Source organism: Cydia amplana, chromosome 22 (genome assembly GCF_948474715.1).
Source record: "Cydia amplana chromosome 22, ilCydAmpl1.1, whole genome shotgun sequence".
Taxonomy (NCBI): domain Eukaryota; kingdom Metazoa; phylum Arthropoda; class Insecta; order Lepidoptera; family Tortricidae; genus Cydia; species Cydia amplana.
Window position 1 is genome coordinate 12055590 of NC_086090.1, and position 23203 is coordinate 12078792.

At 39.6% G+C, this 23203-nt stretch overlaps 1 protein-coding gene across 1 annotated transcript in view; it reads left to right on the plus strand.

Moving 5' to 3' along the window:
* Positions 1-3208: 3208 nt before the first annotated feature.
* LOC134658544 (collagen alpha-1(I) chain-like) overlaps positions 3209-23203 on the plus strand; it is a 65440-nt gene continuing 45445 nt past the window's right edge. Inside the window, exon 1 of the mRNA XM_063514229.1 lies at positions 3209-3522. Within this exon, the coding sequence (XP_063370299.1) occupies positions 3482-3522 (41 nt within the window). The 5' untranslated portion in view covers positions 3209-3481. The remainder of the gene's footprint in view (positions 3523-23203) is intronic.

Below are 23203 nucleotides of genomic sequence, written 5' to 3' on the forward strand. Positions count from 1 at the left end.
AAATGAAAGTGCTCGGCTTACACTTTTATAATATCGTTTTTAAATTTACCATTTTGAAATAATTAGCAAGATAAAAATAAAATAAAATAAACATAATATAGGTATTTGACATTTGACAGGAAATATTTCGGCTTACCACAGATACAGTATCAGTTAAGGGCTCCACAGGCCTTGCAATAAATCGTAGGCGGTTTTCAATCCTTTGACGACTGCATTAAATTGATATTTTTAGCAAACCGCGAGTTCTCAGTTCGGGGTGAACTACTAGTTAAATAAATAAATATTATAGGACATTTTTACACAGATTGACTAAGTCCCACAGTAAGCTCAAGAAGGCTTGTGTTGTGGGTACTCATAAAACGATATATATAATATACAAATACATAAATACATAGAAAACACCCAAGACTCAGGAACAAATATCTGTGCTCATCACACAAATAAATGCCCTTACTGGGATTCCAACCCAGGACCGCGGTTTCACAGGCAGGGTCACTACCCACTAGGCCAGACCAGTCGTTATTGTGCTGAAACTATTAACATTTCTGAAAAATTATAAAAGAAACCTAACCTAACCTACTCTGTTCTACACAACCTATGCAAAATATTTTCGAAAATACTTTCTGTTTCAGCTGGAGAAAAATACATTTGTTATTTTGGTAAGAAGTTTTATTAATGTTTGATTTGATTTACCTATTAGATATATTTTTTACACCAACAGCCAACAGGACCATTAGCAAATTAGTTACCGTATTTGCGTTTAGATAAAAGACAATAACCGAATCCTAAGTAATCCTAACATGAGTGCGAGTTTCAGTTACGGTACACATTTGTAGGTATTTGGGATGACTGTGATTTATGATCGTTATTACCTGTCGTGGTTATCCAATAATGAAAATTTGAAAAAATAAGTAAATATACAAGGGGAAGTTAAATTTGTTAATTCCTAATGCTAGATGACAGTTAATTAAAAACTCATAAAAATATTTCTTAAAAATGTGCTGCAAATGAGCACACCTGTCTAACGCGTCCCAGAAAGCGCGCACCTCGTGCCTTATCAAATGACACCGTTTGATACGCGTCTTGCTACCTTATCTAACATGTCGAAATTCTTCCACGTACCACACATCCCAGTAACAAGGCTAAATTTCGGCTAGTACGACAATTTTGAATATACATATTTAGAACCCGGCACTTAATGCTGAATATACGGTTAAAACTCCAGTACAATAAGCATGATTCATAATAGCTGCCGAATTTATTGATAGGTTACGTTTTTAGATAAGGCTTTCATTTTATGCTACGTGGCTACGTTGCCAGGGATTACTTTTGGAAGTACTGCATGTAACTTTGTGACTAGGAAAGTGAGCAAATTATCTGTTGACTGTTAGATATAACGTAATAAACGTATATCTCCAGCGTAAACACGGCACTAGTCATTGCGATGAAGCCGCCGTGAGCAGATAGCGGGCTCTCGGCACTGGTCCCGGACGCTGCTTGCTACAGCTTCCTGCTCGGGCCTGGCCAGCGCCGCCGCCGGCGCCGCTCACAGACCCGGCTGTTGCGTGCGCAGTCCTGATCGTCGCTAGATAGATAACGTATAGCTATTGCAACGAGGCTTATCATCGATACCTTACTTATTGGTGGACTGAAGTGTTTGCGCGACTGATACGGCCGGCGAGGACCAATCGATTCCCTCGATTCATCGAATCTTATCACGATCATGGTGAACATTCGTACCTCGTGTCAATTCCCCGATATCGTATCAAAGATATCGTAAAAGTATAAATATGGGCCCATCGATCGATCCGGTCTCTGTCCAAGTACAAGCTGTGTATCGTCTGCCTGTCAGGAATAGCTAAGTGTAATAGTGTCCGGGTTTGGAGTCCTGCGCGTCTCCTGGTAACAGCTAGTGCTTCCGTAATAAGTGTCGTTTCATATTTCTTAACTTATATTTGTCTATAGTGGGCAAGATACTTTATTTCCACGTTAAATGTATATTTACACCCTCGTGGCCGCGGTTGAAATTTGTACATTTGGTCGTTCCCGGTTATTCTTCACGGCGAGTAGGTACTTACAGAATGATCATTGAAATGGTAGTCAAATAATTAAGCTCGGAATTAGTGTCAATGTAAAACAAAACGATTACGTAACAACATATGGTGGTCCAATGGCACATGTGTTTGCTCATTCCGCACATCTTGTCGTGTTGGAAATGGTGTAGTATGTATGTATTATTAATAATATTTTACAATTTGAATGCTTCAATCATCAAATCGCGATTACATTCACTATGGAACTACGTAGGACCGCTGACGCGACAGGGAAAAAATAGGTGTTCTTATCAGAGAACGTTAGCCGCACCTTTTCAAGCGGTGATAGCGGGCGCGCGCTTCGAATCGAGCGCTCACTCCGATTGTCACATCAGTCTAACACGCTGCATAGTGCCAAGGTCTAATAATTTCTCATGTTTGCAGTTTCAAGCAGAACCGCCGGCTTCACGTCTGAGTTGGACAGGGGATCTAGACAGTTTGACGTGGAATGCTGCCAGATCTATCTTTCCAGCTCACGCGTGGAGCCGCAAGAAGTCTGCTGCATCTCACCGCACCAAACTCTGAGGACAACGCGCAAGAAGTTGAGCGAGTGAAGGGTTAAGTGGAGGTGTGATCTCTTCACTTTTTTTGGTTAAAGTGAGATTCAACTCCTCCAACTTAATCCTGACTTGTACGATCTACACAGACGAGGCGGACCAAGTTACGAAGGCCTTTTGTTATTTTATGTTTTAAGAGTGATTACAAATGTTTCTAAAAAAAAAACTTATTTGATACGAAATTTATTTTTGTATGATTAAACATAACGATAACAAACCGCACCATATTATTAAAATTACATATCGTTAATAAAAATTCTTATTTCAATTGTTATTAAAATATTCTTATTTATTTTAAACATGACATGACATTTAATTTACACTTGTTTTATTTTAACCGATACAACACTCAAAAAGGAGTCCATTTTACTGGTATTAGCACATTATTGAAACTTTGGCGCCACTGTGCGCGCTTGAGTATTATTCGAGACCCAACGCCCTGTAGACTAGTCTGAAGTGTGTCACAAATCACTAGAAAAAAATCACAACACCCAAAACAAAAAATGGGCAAAAAAACGTTGGTAACACCGGTGCGCTAAAAAAGCTTGCAAACTTCACGCACCTAACCTGCGCTGGACATCGACTCGTCCGTATTCTCTAAACTCTGGGAAAATGTATATTGATTTTTCAAAGAAAAGTCAACCGATGTAACAAAACACCGTTCGCGGAGTGTTTATACGCGTTTAGAAGCGTCGCGGTCGATGTGCTGTGTCGTCGAGATGGTGCGACGGTGTATCTCGGCGCGTTCCCAGTGAGATCGGAGAGTGTTGCGTCGCGCGGCCGACGGCCCGACGGCCCGGAGCCCGGCCGCGGCCAGGGCCTGGGCGCGCCATGGACGCCGGCGCTGCGGACCCGCTGCGAGCGGCCAGGCCGTGAGTATCAGAGCCGTGTGCCCAGTGCTGAGGCGCTTGTGCCGATGTTGCGAACCACACCGCCGCGCGGATTATTTCGGTCGCCGCGAGCCCATCCGAGGTTGCGAAACGTCCCGTGCGCTTTCCGCGGTCCGCGCTCGCCTCTCGACTCTCGTCGCAGCGAGCGGCGGAGTCGCGGGGCTACATTCTCTCGCGCGGAGTGCGTCGTCACGGCCTCCGTGGCGTTGCGCCATTTCGAAACGCTCGCGTCTGTCCTCCGTCCTCCGCCGCGGCCGCGTTCCGAGGAGCGAGGACACGGAGCCGTAGGGCTGATAGCGATCGGGCGGCGCGGCACCCGAGCGTGACCGCGCGCGCTCATGCCCGGCGCCCGACATGAATGAGCGGCCCAGCGGCTCGCCACCGCTGGGTAAACATCGTAAATCAGAGCCGTGTTTACAGTTTTTGCTCGCCCCGTCTTTGTCCGGCGCGGGCGGCGCCGCGCGGCGAGCTAGTGCGCGCTAGCCCGCCGAGCGCCCGTGTCGCCCGCGGCACGTCCGAGTGAATTATGGCTAGGTGCATATACGCCGTGCACTACACTACACTACACATACCAACACCGCACGCATAGCTATAGCTGTGTGCAGCGAAGGCTGTACCTACCTACTCAAACAAAGCATTTCGCCCACAAATCCATAGTGCGGGGCTCCCGCGCCGGACCTCGCCAGTCGCACGACCGCGAGCCGCTCCCGACCCCGGTCCCGGTGATGTCACGCGATATTACTGAGTTTTACAAACATCTGTGACTGTCAATTGTTAATTTTAGTCTGCATTTTGAGGTTAGGTTGTGATTTGTGCCATTAATGCGAGTCTCGCTCGTGTCGGGACCGTGAACCGGGGCCAGGGCCGCGTGCGGAGCCCTGTCGGCTCGGGGGCGCAGCCTCGCGGCGCGCGGGCGTGGAGTGTGCAGTGTTAGTGCATTGTTTAGTGTGCAGTGATGGCAGTGAGAACATAGTGCAGTGACAAGTGCTTTTAGTGCCGGATACCACAACATCAGTGTGGAGACTTTGCCGGCCCATGTAATACAGGCCGTCCTAATGCTCAGGTGAAGTTGTAGCTTGTCTGCCAGCGGTCCCCGACCATGTCAGGTCACTCCCTGCTAATACTGCTAAGTTGCGATACTAACCAAATGAAAAAGTTCATAACACAGTTGCAAAGTGATTACATCACCTAATTCTTGCTGATATCCATTCTTTCTCTCTTAGGCAAATCCAGATTTACCCTACAAAATCCTAAGCTCATGATTAAACTTGAATAGAAAAGACAAAAACATAAATACTTTTCCCATATTGTCATCACTTGTTACTGGTTCAAACAATATCCACAAGGAAATCATTATCTACCCTAGTTTATGAGGCATGGTGGTTTCATGCCTGTGCCTGTATACCTATTTACTTCCTTTACAAGGTTATGACATAATGTGAAGCAAGTAGGAAACTAATATGACAGGACCTTACTAGGGAACAAACAGGACTGCTATCAGTATAGGTATTTATTGTTCAAATGACACATTCAATGCATTCAATTGACTACAGTCACTTTATTCAACATTTACCAGTAATTTTGGTTAAATTGTTCATACATTCAAGCCATTAGCTAAGTTGAGTATCCACCCAGTTACCTTCAGTAATTGTGGGAACACTGTCATTTTCATTTGGCAGTATAGGCATGTGAAAGTGATAGCAATACTGAGCATTGTTATGTCACAGTCACACATAAATGATGCTTTTATTGACCCAGTCAGTCTTTTTATCCATTTTACCTACCATAAATACTTAGTTACTTACAATATTACTTATTTATCAAAATTAAACTTTACTGCTTTATTTTTATCCTTTCTTAGTTAAGGTTATGTAGTAAGGTTCACTATTTTCTAGGTATAAACTCTGTTTTTAAATCCCAGGGGCCCGTTTCTCAAAAGCTTGTAACTTGTAATACAAGTGGAAGTGCCTTTCTAACAAAAGCTGTCAATAAGTGACATCCGCTTGTATTACAAGTTACAAGCTTTTGAGAAACGGACCCCAGATACTAAAATCACATTTTAATTGGCTGATTACCAGACCTGACCAATCCAACTGTCATTTTATTTGAAAGCTAGACAGATTAGTGAGATTAGGTAGTAGATTAGGATTTGAAAATAAGACTGTCACATATTTAATTACACAAACGGGTTTACCGCGATATAATTTCATTGTCTTGGTCTTTCCGTGACCACAGCTGGTGCAACTCAGCTGAAACGTCGGAATTAAAGGTAAAAACAATGAAATTATATCGCGGTAGACCCGTTTGTGTAATTAAATATGTGTACAAAACGCGAGAGTTTAAAGTGTTATAATAAGACTGTCATTTCATTAGTATCTGTGAAAACAGAGCTTAAATTAGGGCCGATACAAACGGACTGCAATTTGTGTGGCAACTGCACACCAACTGCAACTTCTGCATGCAATTCCCATACACGTTGCACTCGGGTTGCAGTCCATCTGTACCGGCCCTAATTCTGAAGTCTGCTAGTATGTATGTTAATAAGACCCTAATAAAATACTACGTATATTTAATTTTTCAACAGCAATATGTATGTTCAAACATACACAAGTGATTTCATGCAACAGTGATATAAATATTATAAATATGAGCAGGTGCATGTCATATGACCTATTAAAAGTTTTCAATGGTTTGTAACGGAACACTATTCAAAACAGTCATGAATGTAACATCACTTAAGCCAATTACTTGGCCATAAAATGGTTGTTTACAAACATTGATTAAACCACTTTGGAGTGTCTGGCGAGTGTCTGTCCACTATTATCTTTTTTATCAGTGTAGCCCTGCTTTTGAGCAGGTTATGTATGGACTGAGTTGTTTGTTGTAGGTTGCTTAGTGCTTATGGCCATTTATGTCTTAAATAATGAATTTTCTGATTATTGCCTATAGCATAGCTGGCAAACTTATTTTGTCAGTAATAGTGGGGAAAAATCTATACTCATCCCTATTTTTGGGGTTATTAGTATTAATGTTGCTTAGAAATAAAGGTATAAGTGGGAAAACTCACTGTCTCGGGGAACTGATAGCACTACAATGACCTAACATACACTCATATCATTTCCACTTTTATTGATGTCTTGCGTCATATTGCCTACTGAAAGATTTTTATTAATTTGATTATATCATTTTGTGGATAAGTTTCATCGAACGTATGTATTTATTTTAGTGACTTTGTTCAATATACATAAATTTAAGACAGTTGCAATATAAAGATAGTGACAGACAACATACAGCCTCAACCATTACTTGAAATTTGAAACAGCTATTCCTCAAATACCTATTGTAGAGCTCTGATGAAGTATTTTATGAAAATCGACCCATATCGGGGAGAAAATGTGGTTGAAAGTTGTTAACAACTTCTACATGGACAAACTCGCGAACGAAGGCTAGTATATCGTCGGGTGACAAGTAAAACTCACTAAGTACTATCAAAAGCGGCCAAGTGCGAGTCGGACTCGCCCATGAAGGGTTCCGTATTTAGGCGATTTATGACGTATAAAAAAAAAACTACTTACTAGATCTCGTTCAAACCAATTTTCGGTGGAAGTTTACATGGTAATGTACATCATATATTTTTTTTAGTTTTATCATTCTCTTATTTTAGAAGTTACAGGGGGGGGGACACACATTTTACCACTTTGGAAGTGTCTCTCGCGCAAACTATTCAGTTTAGAAAAAAATGATATTAGAAACCTCAATATCATTTTTGAAGACCTATCCATAGATACGTATGGGTTTGATGAAAAAAAAATGTTTGAGTTTCCGTTCGAAGTATGGGGAACCCCAAAAATTTATTGTTTTTTTTCTATTTTTGTGTGAAAATCTTAATGCGGTTCACAGAATACATCTACTTACCAAGTTTCAACAGTATAGTTCTTATACTTTCAGAGAAAAGTGGCTGTGACATACGGACGGACAGACAGACGGACAGACAGACAGACAGACAGACAGACAGACATGACGAATCTATAAGGGTTCCGTTTTTGCCATTTGGCTACGGAACCCTAAAAAATTATAGTAACAATGCACTTTATTACACTTGTAACACGGTTTAGTGTCCAATAATTCCAATGATGTTAGTTAGTGACTTTTACTTGTCACCCGACGACACAGACAAGACATCCTCTAGACTGAGCATAGTAACGCTACCCCCTCTGCCACTTATAGCTCACATTGACACATAAAGCACATTACTCATAAGCATAACAATAAAAATAAACAATGAGGCCATACACAAGCAATCACACTTATCTCTCAGAGATAAGGCTGTGTTGATAATATTTATTTATGTGTACCATGTTGCTCAGCTTTTGCTTTGTCAGAGAGTTGCCAGCTTGATGTGAGCTGCTAAATATGTACTGTGTTTGAACTTAATTAGGTGTGGGAATGCATCATTATATACTTGTCTCTTCTACACTAAGCAAAGCTTGTACTTTGGGAACTAAACGACTGTTTATGTATAGTTGGTCAACCAAATCTTGTCAGTAAAAAAAGGCGCGAAATTAAAATTTTCTATGGGACGATATCCCTTCGCGCCTACATTTTTCAAATTTGCCGCCTTTTTCTACTGTCAAGATCTGGTTGACCAAGTATATATGAGATAAATGGCTTGCCAGGATTCGAACCCGGGCTCTCAAGCTTCTTAGGCAGGGCTACTGTCAAGTATCAACTAATATTTCTCTATGTTTTAACCAAAAGGGATTCTATCCATCTGTTTCTCTGGATATTTCCTATTTTGGAGCCTGTACCCACACAGCCTTTTTATTTGGGCAAAACCCAAACATTTGTTTTGTGAGGAAAATAGCAATATTTTTCATATTTATATCTCACTCTAGCATATAGCTGTCTCCTGCTCTTGCAGGCCTGTAATGAGGACTGTGAGTAGGTTCTAGGTTTAACTTATTCTTGCTAACTGCAAACCTACCTAAAGACGAAACACCAAACATTGGTATTCATTTATTCAACTTGCAACATGCATGACATGGTGAGTTTGAATAACAATAATACAAATTATTTGGGTACAATAAGTTTGTTTTCACAATATTATAATAACAAATACATTGTTCAATTAAAGTAGTTGGTTTTACATGTGATTTTACAAATGTTCAACATGATGTAACAAAAACTGTTCAATTATGCATATCATATACAAGTTCCCTGTTTTGCGAGATTTGGGTTTTTAAGATTATAAATGAAATGGAGATGGCACCTCAGACATCTGTTACCCTACCATCGAGTTTGAAAAATAGAAATACTATAAAAGGTGAAACCGTGAAAATTTTAAACACATCTTTGATATCAACTCGACAGTTGACTTGACAGACGAATGGTAAAGTAAAAAAAAATGCTGATGATAAACAGGAAACCTCTATAATCCGTCAATGGCTGGATTTTTGCCCGTCCGGATTAACGAGGTATAGCCTGACCAGTAATATATGATAATTGTCAAGAGGGCGCTGTTATTCTCATGTATAGGGTGACAATTCAGTGTATAGTATGAAAAAAATAGTTCCAGTTAAATTCCGCAACATGGCGCACCCTCAATAGATCCTGGTTCACCTATACTGCTGTAGTTATGTGACAGTTTACAGCTGTGTCGAATGCAAGTTCACATTATTCCCACGGCGTTCGTTGTCGCTTGTAGTTCCCCCACCATGTTGTACACACTCAAGTAGCAATGTTAAAACTTGAAGCCCTTGTGACGATTGCACAGTTAGCCATTGGTAAAGTCCAATGGCTACACTAGTCGTCGCTTTTTAGGGTTCCGTACCCAAAGGGTAAAAACGGGACCCTATTACTAAGACTCCGCTGTCCGTCCGTCCGTCCGTCCGTCCGTCTGTCACCAGGCTGTATCTCACGATCACGAACCGTGATAGCTAGACAGTTGAAATTTTCACAGATGATGTATTTCTGTTGCACAAATAACAACAAATACTAAAAACAGAATAAAATATAGATTTAAGTGGGGCTCCCATACAACAAACGTGATTTTTGACCGAAGTTAAGCAACGTCGGGCGGGGTCAGTACTTGGATGGGTGACCGTTATTTTGCTTGTTTTGCTCTATTTTTTGTTGATGGTGCGGAACCCTCCGTGCGCGAGTCCGACTCGCACTTGGCCGGTTTTTTATTACTTAGGTATCTTTTACGTATGTATTAGGTTTATGTAAACAATAAACATATTGTGACTATTGTGAGTGTGTACATACTGTACTGCCCTGACGTTGGAAGCATTTTTTTCGCTTGTTATGTTGGAGTACTTGGGGTATGCCATATCTATAGTTAATATAATTGGCACGTAGGTAGCTAATATCTCCCCGCGTTCCCTTGCGCCGTGACCCCGACCCCAAGTAGGTATCGCTCACAATGTTACTTGTATTATACCTATTCCATGCCGTATTTACATATGACATTTGTTTAACAAAATACTCAAAATACCTACATAATGCGATTATCATGTAAATTGAAAACGCATATTTTTGTAGGAAAACTTTATACTTTTATACATTTACAGAACAAAGTGTGAAAGTCATTATTATAACCCTCTTATTTTAACTTGCTTCGAATCTACGAGTAGTATTTATGTACGCTTAAGGAATTTAATTTCAGTATCATTTCGAACCTTGTCACACTGACAATATTATGAGGTCTCCCTAGCGACTTTCATGTTGATTGTCACTGTGACAAGGTTCGGAATTGTACTGAAATTAAATTCTTTGACTGTACTACTACTGTATATTTTCTACCAGGGGCCCGTTTCTCAAAAGCTCGTAACTTGTAATACAAGCGGATGTCACTTTTTCACAGCTTTTGTTAGACAGGGACTTCCACTTCCACAAGCTTTTGATGGTACGTTAACACGCTTGGCAAATCTCGACAAGCTTCCACAAACACAAGCGTGTGAACGGGGTTGTTTGGCTTGGCTTGCGTGAGCTTGCAAGAGCTTGTCGCGATCCGGGCTAGTGTCGGTTTTTGGAGACAGATCAAAGGGAGCTTGCGGCAAGCGCTTGCGACGTATTTACACGTTGGCGCGAGTTTAGTGTTTACTTAGAGCAATTGCCGACACAACTTCAACGTCCACGTCTGCCATGCTTGCTTGTCCGGAACACAGTAACGCACTCGCAAGCATGTAAATGGCATCCAAGCGTTTGTAAAGGCTTGAAGCTTGTAGACGCTTGCCAAGCCTCGGCAAGCGTGTAAACGTACCATGAGAAACGGGCCCCAGGGCGGCAAGTGCGGCTGGGTACCTACGGGCTACGACTATCAGCCTGATTCGAACTTTATGATACCTACGTCAAAAATTTGTTAAAGATACGATATCATAGATGGTAGGATCTTAATAAATGTGGTATACGCGTGCGTCCGTGAGGGACAAAACGTAGGCAATGCGACAGTATGATTGGTCGAATTTATTTGTTGCCCACCATAATCCGTACTAATCTAATAAAAAAAAAGCGGCCAAGTGCGAGTCGGACTCGCCCATGAAGGGTTCCGTATTTAGGGGATTTATGACGTATTAAAAAAAAACTACTTACTAGATCTCGTTCAAACCAATTTTCGGTGGAAGTTTGCATGGTAATGTATATCATATATTTTTTTAGTTTTATCATTCTCTTATTTTAGAAGTTACGGGGGGGGGGGGGGGGGGGACACACATTTTACCACTTTGAAAGTGTCTCTCGCGCAAACTATTCAGTTTAGAAAAAAATGATATTAGAAACCTCAATATCATTTTTGAAGACCTATCCATAGATACCCCACACGTATGGGTTTGATGAAAAAAAAATTTTTGAGTTTCAGTTCTAAGTATGGGGAACCCCCAAGATTTATTGTTTTTATTTTTTATTTTTGTATAAAAATCTTAATGCGGTTCACAGAATACACCTCCTTACCAAGCTTCAACAGTATAGTTCTTATAGTTTCGGAAAAAAGTGGCTGTGACATACGGACGGACAGACGGACAGACGAACAGACAGATAGACATGACGAATCCATAAGGGTTCCGTTTTATGCCATTTGGCTACGGAACCCTAAAAAGTGAGGCTGTGACAAGGACAAACAATAATAGCGCTTTCGCTGCTACTCCTACTGAAAGATACATAGGACATAGGACTATCCCGTTCGGTCATTTCCCCCACCCCTCATGCCTGATCCAGTTAAAATACTAGATTCATGTACGATATGGATCTAATCTAAAGTTCGAATCGGGCCGTGTGGCTCTTTGTATGGGTACAGTCACCTGCAATAATTTGTTACACAACGAGAGCCGCAAGAGTATCTGACACGATCTTATTTGTAGAGCCATAAGAGCGTGTCACATATTTTTGTGGCCTTTGAAGAGTACCATATAATTGCAGGTGACTGTACGATTGTAACTCTGGTGATCTAGCCTAGTAAAACTTGACTCTTAACAAATATTACCTACCTGATAGCATATTAAATAAACATAACTTTCATAATACCGATTGACCGTGCATTCACTGGAATAGCAAATCTAATCGCTGACAGCGACGCGAAACATCTGCCCTTGACATTTCTCACGTGACATATGACGTATTACTATACTATACAATCTATACATGACTGACGTATACTATAGTATAGCAATTGATCGATAGGTTGATATTTCGATTTTCGACCTATTGTGCAGATTTCAAAAGAAAGTTCTTTTTTATTACGTTAGTGGTAAAGTTGACAAGCATATGGTCCACCTGATGTGAAGCGGTAACCAAAGCCCATGGACTGCAATGGCAGTGAACAGTGATGTCACGTGGCCGATCCTTTAATGCCCTTTGCCTTTTTTAAAACTCTCTACTTAAGCCTCATGAGGAAATCTCGGTTGTATTATTTACGGTTGTCAATAAGTTGTCACTCCCATAAAGATTCAATTAGAAATCGGATGTTTTTGGTCGAAAATGTCCGATCCAGTGTTTCCTTACATTTGCGCAGACTTTTTCCTGTTGTTTGTGGCTGTCTCCTGCCACGCTAAATGTTGCAGTCATAAAAACTCTTCAAATTTGTTTACATGCACCATACACCTGCCTGACACACAGTAAATGTAACCTTATCTCGTAGCGATAGAACACACGGTCGGTCGGCGGCAGCGGGCTGAAGTTTGTAACATCTAACAATGTTAACTCCCGTAAGTCTAAGAAGTTTGACCTAGTTGTCGCAGGACTCTACACTTGCACAGCGCTGACAACCTCTTGCCTTACAAGAAAATCAAAGAAAACTATTTTAATATAAGCTTTTTTGTCATAAAATTAAATTTTTCATACATGTTTTTGTCGCCGACTGTACTTTTCTTTTAGCAGGCAACTTATAATACTCATCGAGACAGTTCTAGTAAACCCAAACACGATTAGGTTGCGTTGTTTTAACGCAGAGTTGTCAAGGCCGCCTCTTGTTTCCATCATCAGAATAGATCAGCTCCATGTCATCATAATATTGCATTGTCATCCGATTAACATATGTATGCAAAATTTCAGCTCAATAGGAATTCGGGAAGTGGATCACATTTAGCTTCCAAGATTTGACCCACACTATAACTAACATGCATACAAACAAGGCAAGTTAAATAAAAGCTTGTAATCAGCCATCCAGCTCGAGCAAGTCCTTTGTGCAGGTAATCCTTAAGCCCAGTCAACTCACGCGCAGGTTATCAGTGTATCTGCGCCGTTATCTGCGCAAGTAGGTCACTCGCTTGCGACACTGCAGCGGGTCGCTGTAGGTATGCTTGTTGCTTGCAGCGAGGCGTGGGATCGATGGACCTTTGTGGTGTGTCTATGACCTCATTAGTGGATTCTAATAAGTCCATGATAAACCTATCAATAAAGCTGTAGGATTTGCTTATATGTAGCTTTTACTATATTAATAAGAGTAGGGCTGTCCAACTAAAACCTTCAAAGATTAAAGTTACGAAAACATGACTAATTTTCATTAATTTATTATAAATTAATGAAAATTAGTCGTATATCTTTAGATTGTTACCCTTTATACCATAGAAGTACATCATATTTAAAAAGATGTATACCTATTCTCAGAGTATTTGAGATGAAAGGTAATTACCCGCGCGACGGCCATATCTTCCGTCGCTAGTTTCGCGCGGTGCGCCGTATCTTTTGTTCCCTCTTCTAATCTTGTTTGACGCCCTCTCAAACGAGTTGCTTTTAGTAGTTGCAGGCTAACAGGCAGACAGGCACCGAGCCCTAGGCAAGGGTTTGTTTCGTCCTAGCGGCGAGGTCCGAGCCTGGGCGTAGCGTAGGTAGGGTTACCACGTCAACAATATTATTTATTTTGTGGGTTTTGTCTAAATACTAGTAGCAGTAAAGAAAATAAGCATCATTGTGTTAGGTTAGTTAGAGGTTAAAGGACTCTACATCAGAGTCTCTAATAAGTTGAAAAGAACTCGAGCTTCGACTGATTTTACATCATTTTTATTGGCTTTTTCGAACGAGTTTATTGAAAACCACTTTAAATTGTGACTTTTAGGTAATTCATCTAATTATCATAATCCAATTATTAATCAAAGCTCAGTTAGCGTTGCTCCTACTATTTTTCGGAAACCCGCTGACCGTGACTCGTCGCCGCTCGTCGTGACTTTGACCGGTGAGGAAAAGTCCTATAATCATGACGTGTGGATGGACATGGACACCCTACTGGACTGCTGCATGGATCGATACCACAGTGCAAGAACAGTAGTGAATCTTCATAGAAATGTGCCCCTGGCGGCTTGAATGTGTGCGTGCGCGCCGGGCGCCGTGTACGCACGCGCTGCCACGCACACATTAGCATAATATACGGGGGAATACGGTGGCGGCAGTGTGGACCGTACCGCGACTGTGATCGCGCGCATTCGAGTACGCTCGCATTTGCCTGCTCTTACCGGCCTTAATTTATCCTCATTTATGAATTGATAGAACATTTCATTATATTATATAAATAGAAACCTAGTGCTACTCATAATACGCAAATAATATTTAACTAAAAATAAAATAGACAACCCTAAGCGCCAAAGCAAGAGTAGGTAAATAACTTGCCGAGCGGCCTTAGATTCACTACTGTTCTTAGTGTACTGTGTCGATACTAGGTTTTTCCTCCAGGTTTTGGTTTGCTTTGACGGATGAGGACAAGTCCTAAAATCCTGACGTGTGATGGACACCCTACTGGACGGCTGCATGGATCGATGCTAGGTTTCCCCCCAGCTAGCCGTCACTTTCTGTTTGTTCTTGTACTTGCTTTCTTGTATTTAACTTACATGCAAGCGATAAAGACAGAATATAGTACACTTGTATAATAGTTGTAATACTTACAGTCATCTGCAGAGAATAGGTACTTGCCTGCATAGAAGTTTGCATGCAAAGGTGCTTAGCGAATAGCATTGCTGACCTGACTGTACATAATTCTCACTGTCTAACAAAACCCTGAACTGTTAGGTATCTAAATAATTAAATAATATAATGCATATAATAATTGGATTATTTCCTTTCTCCCAATTCATTTATCTGAAAATTGATACTAATAACCAAAATCTTTTATAATTATTCAAATATTTTTATTTATACTAAGTAAATCAGAACAGGAAACTATTAGCAGTAGGCACTAAACTAAAGTAGTATAATGTATAATAAGTACTCAACGGTAGTTTTTATTCGTACCGAGTTTCCTCGTCGATATTGTTTTAGCCGTTTTTTCTTGGTGTACTTTTATTTGATTAGATTAATAAATATATTTAGCATAATTACTTCCGCATTTACCATGTTTATAGTTTGTAGCTTTCTAGTAGACCCCGAAGGCTTATCCTATTGTCTATTGTTCAGTAAAACCGCACGTGCTACTTACCTGCAAAAAAGGGTCCTGATTATTCTATTTGGCACCTGAGCGCGGGCTAGTCCAACGCTCAAAAAACCAGTGTAGGTGCGCTCTCCGATAACGCGCCTTTGTTACGCATCTCGATGACACATTTTAGACTGGTTCTGTAGCGTTCGACTCGCCGGCACTCAGTAACCGAAGTACCGATTTTTTATGCAGGTGGTTGTGGCTAGAGCTCCCGATACACGTGTTACACGCTGACACGGGTACCCGTGTTCTTAAGCCCGGCGGTACTAAGAACCCGAACTACACGAACCCGCCCGGATCCAGAAACGTTTACACGGGTACCCGTGTACCCGTGTACACGCGTACACGGGTACACGAAAGAACGGATCTTATTTACCCGCGGGTTCAACCGTTCATTTTCGTGTAGCAGAGATTCGTGCTATGAAGAGATACGGTGGAATATAAGAGAGATTAGGAAAGTTCGATTACTTTGCAGTTTAACGTGGTATTGATTGGTGATATCAATAATAAAGTAGACTTTGTTTCAATAATTCATATGTTTTGTTTTACTCCAATTAAATTAAAATTAACAATAACTTAGGTACCGTTGAGTTCATTTATATAATTTTCTTCGTTGATGTAGTTTTTTGATAATGAAAGTAAACCTATTCTTTATTGTATTGTCATCTATAGTCATGCTCATTATACATCAGCTGTTATAATTTGAGGATGGTAGGTACATATATGACACCCTGTTAGGGCACTCCATATTTGTTAAGTCTAGGTAGGTACATACATGCATTTTATACGTATAGCAATGAAATCTATATTTATAATTGAATATTTAACGACCTAAATGATTATCTAACTAAGACAAAAGTAGATAGTTATGCTTACTGAAACTACCACGAACGGGGTACTAACAAAATGAGATTAAGTATTTTAAATTGCCATATCGTGTGAAAAACAAAATACATGACATAGATAATAAACAAAGTGCAGAAGTTTCATTCAATAGAACGTGTTGTTTTTACAACGTGCGTTGGTGCTTTTGGTCTTATCTCTTTGTGATAAGCTAGACACATCTGCAAAAAAATACAACAACTAATCTTTCAGGTAGGATTATTCTATTGTTTTGTTGCCGCGCGGCTATTAAAAGCATTTTAATAGTGACAGAGACAGCAAACAATGAATAATATCTATGCCTAAGATTTAAAAAGTATCTCAGAACTTTAGTTAGACTCCAGTTCACCTATTGGTCAGTTGGATACTAAAGTCTATCTACGTTAATCGTACCGGTTTGTTGTTTTATTAATAGTTTTTGTTTTGTTGTTTACTGTTAATTAAATGAGAAGAAGTTGGGTGTGGAACTTTGCCAGATCCGGTGACAAAGCCTATTGCTCTTTGTGCAATGACCGGGCAAATAACGAGTTTTCGTGCCATGGTGGTTCAACAGGAGCCATAGGAAGACATTTGTTATCAATACATCAAAAATCACCCACCATGACGACCCCTAAGTAAGTACATTTCTTCCTACTTCGTATAGTGAAACCAAAAACTGCGTTAAAATGAATGCGATTTTTTTACATTTATAAGTTATCTGCTTCGATGCAAGGCCAGCGGCCATCTGACTCGAAGAAGAATTTTGAGTGATGTCGTCAATGTATGGAAATTGTACGAAAGTTTACATTTGGGTATAACAGTTATAATTTATTCGAATGTTTAGTATATTTAAATAAACAGTTCTGTAGTATATTTGTAAAGGGTCAGAATGGGAATGAGGATGGGATTTAAAACTACCGTTCTTATTATTGTGTGGTATATGATATATAATGAAGTTTTTATCAATCAATCAATAAATCAACTAATGAAATCTTCACATTTTACTTGTAGATATTTTAAGTTTAAAGTAATCAATTCACAAAATATTATGCACCATAAACAGTCACTACATATTACAAATAATTTTGTGATTAATGGGTATTTTCTATATGGAAACAAGCATTTTACCATTTGTGACAATTTGTAGAAAAACAATTTTTTATATCTTTGAAAATTACTGTTTAATTTAAAATAAGTTTTTGGCAAAATTTCATTTTTGTTACACGCTTTTATCGCTGACTGTACTTTTCTTACGACAGACAACTAATACTCATCGAGACAATTCTAAAAACCCCTAACACAATTAGGTTGCGTTGTTTCATCACAGAGTTCCTATGGCCACCTCCTGTCTCCATCATCAGATCAGCTCGATGGTACCATAATATTGCATTGTCACCCGACTTACATATGTATGCAAAATTTCAGCTCAATCGGAAACCGGGAAGTGGATCAAATTTAACTTGCAAGATTCCATTACAATTTAGTTACATACAGGTCGACATAATAAAAGCGTGTTAAAAATGACAACCGTTGTAAAGCATTTCACAGCCTGTGTCGAACAATAATAGCATTTATGTTTCTTTTTATAATACAATTTGATATTTTTAACTAGGTACTACGCAAAAATAAATATTTTCATTTCTGTTCACTCTACCAATAACGGTGTCGTTTTTAGCAATTATTTGAAAGCGATATTAAGCGATTAAAATAAGCAAGTCCTGGACTATTCAAATAAAGAATAAATAAGTTTTTGGCAAAACTTTCATTTTTGGTACAAGATTTTATCGCTGACTGTACTTTTCTTTCCACGAGTATATTCTAAAAACCCCAAACAATTCGGTTGTTATATCACAGAGTTCATATGGCCTTCTCCTGTCTCCATCATCAGTTCAGCTCCATTAATATTGCATTGTCACCCGACTTACACACGTATGGAAATTTTCAGTTTCATCGGAAGTGGGTCAAATATAACTTGCAAGTCCGAATTTGAAAATCCGATAAAACTGGTAAACAATCGGGGCTCCTGACCCTGAATCTGTGTTTTATTTAAAGCTATACATAACTTTAATCTCCGCTACACGTCAAGAACGGGTTAGACCCGCGTGTATTTAAGATCCGTTTCGCCGTGTACACGGGTACACGGGTACACGGATACACGGATCTTAATTACACGTGTACCCGTGTACACGTGTAGAACGGGTCAGAAAACCGTGTACGTGTAGTACGGAAACGGGTACCGAACACGTGTACACGAAACCCGGACACGACCGCGAGCCCTAGTTGTGGCACGTGGCACGAGCGGTTTTTCTTAACAATAGACAATAGGATTAGCCTTCGGGGTCTATTAGAAAGCTACAAACTATACCATACAAAAGTATTACCTATTTCCCTCCCCCTGCCCTGGCTATTGATAGTGATGTGACAAGTTACGTAGGTTGCCCTGAAAGTTTCGGGAATTGCATACTTAGGAACGTATATTTGACATGTGTTATACCTCTTTGTTACAAGCATAGTCTCATTATTCGAAAACACTGGCCACTTAGAAAAAAAAAACAATGTTCTATTTTCAATTGTTTTTTAAAGTCGTTGAGTCGCTGGTGAAAATGGAGCTGTCCCGCGAAAGTTTTAGAGCAATGATTTATTATGACTTTAAAAGTGGATTAACACAACAACAATGTGGAGACCGATTGACTATTGCTTTTAGTAGTGAAGCACCTTCGAAGACGACAATATACAGGTGGTATTCGGAATTTCAACGTGGCCGTGTGTCTCTTGCGGATGACGTACGTGAGGGTCGACCGAAAACTGCCGTTACCGATCAAAACATCGATGTTGTTCGCCAACTGATAAAAGAAGATAGGCATGTTACATATCGGGAAATTCAGGAGACTTTAGGCATTGGAATGAGTCAGGTACAAGTTATTTTACAGCAAGAGTTGGGCGTGCGGAAGTTGTTTTCCCGGTGGATTCCTCACTTGTTATCTGACGAGCAGAAAACGGTCCGTGTCAATTGGTGCCACAAAACCCTAAAAAGATTTAATGGAGGAAGCTCAACTGCCGTTTTTAGTATTGTGTCAGGTGACGAGTCATGGATTTACGCATATGAGCCTGAATCCAAAAACCAATCTCGAGTATGGGTTTACGACGACGAGCCGAAGCCAACAAAAGTTGTTCGTTCTCGCAGCACGATCAAAAAAATGGTAGCCACGTTTGTCTCCAAATCGGGTCACGTGGCGACTATTGCTCTTGAAGATCGAAGAACTGTCAATGCCGATTGGTATATAGGCGTTTGTTTACCGATTGTTTTTGCTGAACTGCGAAAAAATAACCCTAACCGCCGTATTATACTACACCATGATAATGCCAGCCCTCATACTGCTCAGAAAACAAACGACTATCTGAAGGGCGAAAAAGTCGAATTACTGGACCATCCTCCGTACAGCCCCGACCTAAGTCCCAACGATTTTTTTACTTTCCCGAAAATAAAGAATCGGTTGCGTGGTCAGCGTTTTCAGACCGCGGAAGAAGCAGTCCACGCTTATAAAATGGCCATTTCGTCAACCCCCAGTTCAGAGTTCAATAACTGTTTTGAAAACTGGTTTCAGAGAATGAAAAAGTGCATTAAACACAAAGGAGAATACTTTGAAAAACAATAAAAGTACTTTTATTTCATTTAAACGCGTATTTTTTCCAATTCCCGAAACTTTCAGGGCAACCTACGTACCCCGACCCCGCCTTACGGTTGTAGCTTTTTAAATATACATTATTTTATTTGCTCATTCCCATTGTTTTTGGAAATATTAAATATATTATACGTATCGTATTCACGTGTTGATACTCGTATATGTACTACATAGTATAAAACAAAGTCGCTTCCCGCTGTCTGTCTGTATGCTTAGATCTTTAAAACTACGCAATGGATTTTGATGCGGTTTTTTTTAATAGATAGAGTGATTCAAGAGGAAGGTTTATGTATAATTTGTGAACCCGTGCGAAACCGGGGCGGGTCGCTAGTTATTAATAAGTGGTCCGTGAACAAAGTTTTCTACGGAACACTAAAAATCGATCGCGTTTTAGGGCAGATATTAAAAAAAAAGGTAATGATCAGGCCTCGGAGTTTTTTTAGCACGCTAAGACTAAGGAGAGCTATGGAGTCTTTGTTAACATTAAAATTAAGTTCATACTCATACTCATACTCATCCTCATTAATTAAGTACAAGTAAATTATGTACAGCTCTAGACCTAATAAATATCAGCGATCATCACAATAACGAAATACGTAACTATATATTCATGACATAATGTGACATCTGATTTACTCATACACATATTTAGGTAAAGAGGTTTAATCATAAGTGGCCTATCACTTAAAAAAGTACTTAAGACATGCAACCTATGATTATAAACATTGGTAATACGTATTCGACATATTAAAACGATATTCCATAGATAATAAAACTGTTTATTATTCATTAAGGTTGATATAGAGCTACAATATTTTAGAATAGTTATGCGTTACTCTTCCTTACGTCTACAAAACAGTTCGTTCACACATAATGGGCAGTATAAACGTCGTAAGTCGCATTCATGGGCATCATTTTCAAGACACCAATATCAATATCTTAACAGTAATTATAGTATGTAGGTACGTTAAGTACTTAAATAAAATATTGGAGCGATGACACTGCAATATGGGTAATATAATAATATTAACATACACATATACATATTATTACTTTTTTATAATATAACATTTAATTAAATATATGTAAACAGAATTAATTACATATAAGTAGTCTTAAGTATTTATAAAACGATTCGGACGAACTTAATTAATGAGGATGAGTATGAGTATGAATTTAATTTTAATGTTAACAAAGACTCCATAGCTCTCCTTAGTCTTACCGTGCTAAAAAAACTCCGAGGCCTGGTAATGATGTATTTAGGTACTTACGTTGCACGTTGTGTTGTCGAACAACGAAAAGCTTGTTTATTCGCAAAATACATTTCATGTGTCATTTTTACATGCATTTGATTCCAGCAATGTTATTTACATTACACTGATTTAAACTTTCACGATTTTTACACATTATTAAATTATACAACGGGACTTAATCGCGTACGATACGCGATTAAGTCCCGTTGTATAATTTAATAAAGTTATTTACATTGTCATGTAAATTTTGTAATACATTATCATTAGTCATTACTGGAATCTATTGTTGTCTTTATAAAAAACCGTATATAATATTTGTTATAAAAAACCGAACAAGTGCAAATCGGACTCGCTCCGTACTTTTTAGTATTTGTAGTTATAGCGGCAACAGAAATACATCATCTGTGAAAATTTTAACTCTCTAGCTATCACGGTTCATGCGAGATACAGCCACAGCCACTGGGACAGATGAGTCTTAGTAAAAGGGTCCCGTTTTTACCCTTTGGGTACGGAACCCTAAAAACGAAAGTTACTAGGTATTCGATTGGAATGTTAGAATAGAACCAAGCTTATCTAAGAACACATGGCTACGTATTCTCAGGAGCAATTAATACGGGTCACTTTGTACAAAAAAAAAACAGACTATTTGATATTTGAATTATTTGAATTTGATTCGTATGCCACACCGTATTTTGTCACAGTGATGTTTTTGGTGTTTTTCAGCACGTAGTCATATTCGAAATGGCTAAGGGTTGAAAAAAAAAAACTGTTTGAAAGCCGCTGAAACTGCTGAAAGTCACGTATATTTGTCACTGTAATTGTTAAAATATTTAGTAGTCCTCCGCCTTGCAATTAAAAAAAACTAGACCCTCGAAGGCCCCCGCGCCGCGTCTGCCCTTGAAAAGCGACACAGGCCCAGACCCTTGTCATGTTAATTTCACCCTTAACCACGTGACAGCCGTTTGGACCTCCATTGAAAACTATAATTATGTGTGTACCAGGGATGTTGCGAACATCCGCATCCGCATCCGCAACCGCGGAACTTCCGCATTCTTTTCAACATCCGCATCTGCATCCGCAGCCGCATAAAATTGATGCGGAGCTTATGCGGATGCGGATGTCGAACAAGTCGTAAGTGCTAGGTAATTTCGTCATTTCATTACCTATAACAAAATCGTCTAGATCCAGAAAAGTCGGCGAAGTTACTGTTTATCTATATATATAAACGTGAAAGACCTGACTGACTGACTGACTTAAATCAACGCACAGCCCAAACCGCTGGGACTAGAAAGTCCAAATTTGGCAAGTAGGTTCCTTATAAGGTCTAGGGGTCCACTAAGAAAGGATTTTTCAAAATTCATCCCCTAAAAGGGTGAAAATTAAAAACTCTCCTGCGCGTGTGAAGCCGCGGGCAAAAGCTGGTTAAATATAAAGCACCTATATTCTTGCTCAAATACTAAACGTTTCGTTTTTTTTAATAAAAAAATACAAAAAATGTAATATTTGACGTTCTCTAAGTACCTAATCTTGACATCCGCATCCGCATCCGCGGATGTGAGCCTTTAAATATCCGCATCCGCGGATGTCTAAAAATCTGCATCCGCAACATCCCTGGTGTGTACCATCGTCCACTGAGGACACAGCTGGAAGGTCTTGAGGCTTGGCAGTTTTTTATACTTTTTCTATACTGTTATCTACTTTAGTTAGGGTTGCCAACTTTTTTTTAAATGACATAAATGTTAACGCATCGTTCCAATAATTTGTGATAAGTATTTATTAACACCTCTCCGACTTATGCTGCTGACTTTACAGTATCGTCCGACCGAAGTTACGGTTTCGGTATAAAAATTATGTTTCGCCCGAAGGTTCGGTTTCGGCCAAAACCTGCCGAACGCGTTAGACCGGTAATCCAAACTATCCAAAGATCCCATACGTCGGCTGGAGTTGATCAAATGATCATCGTTATATTT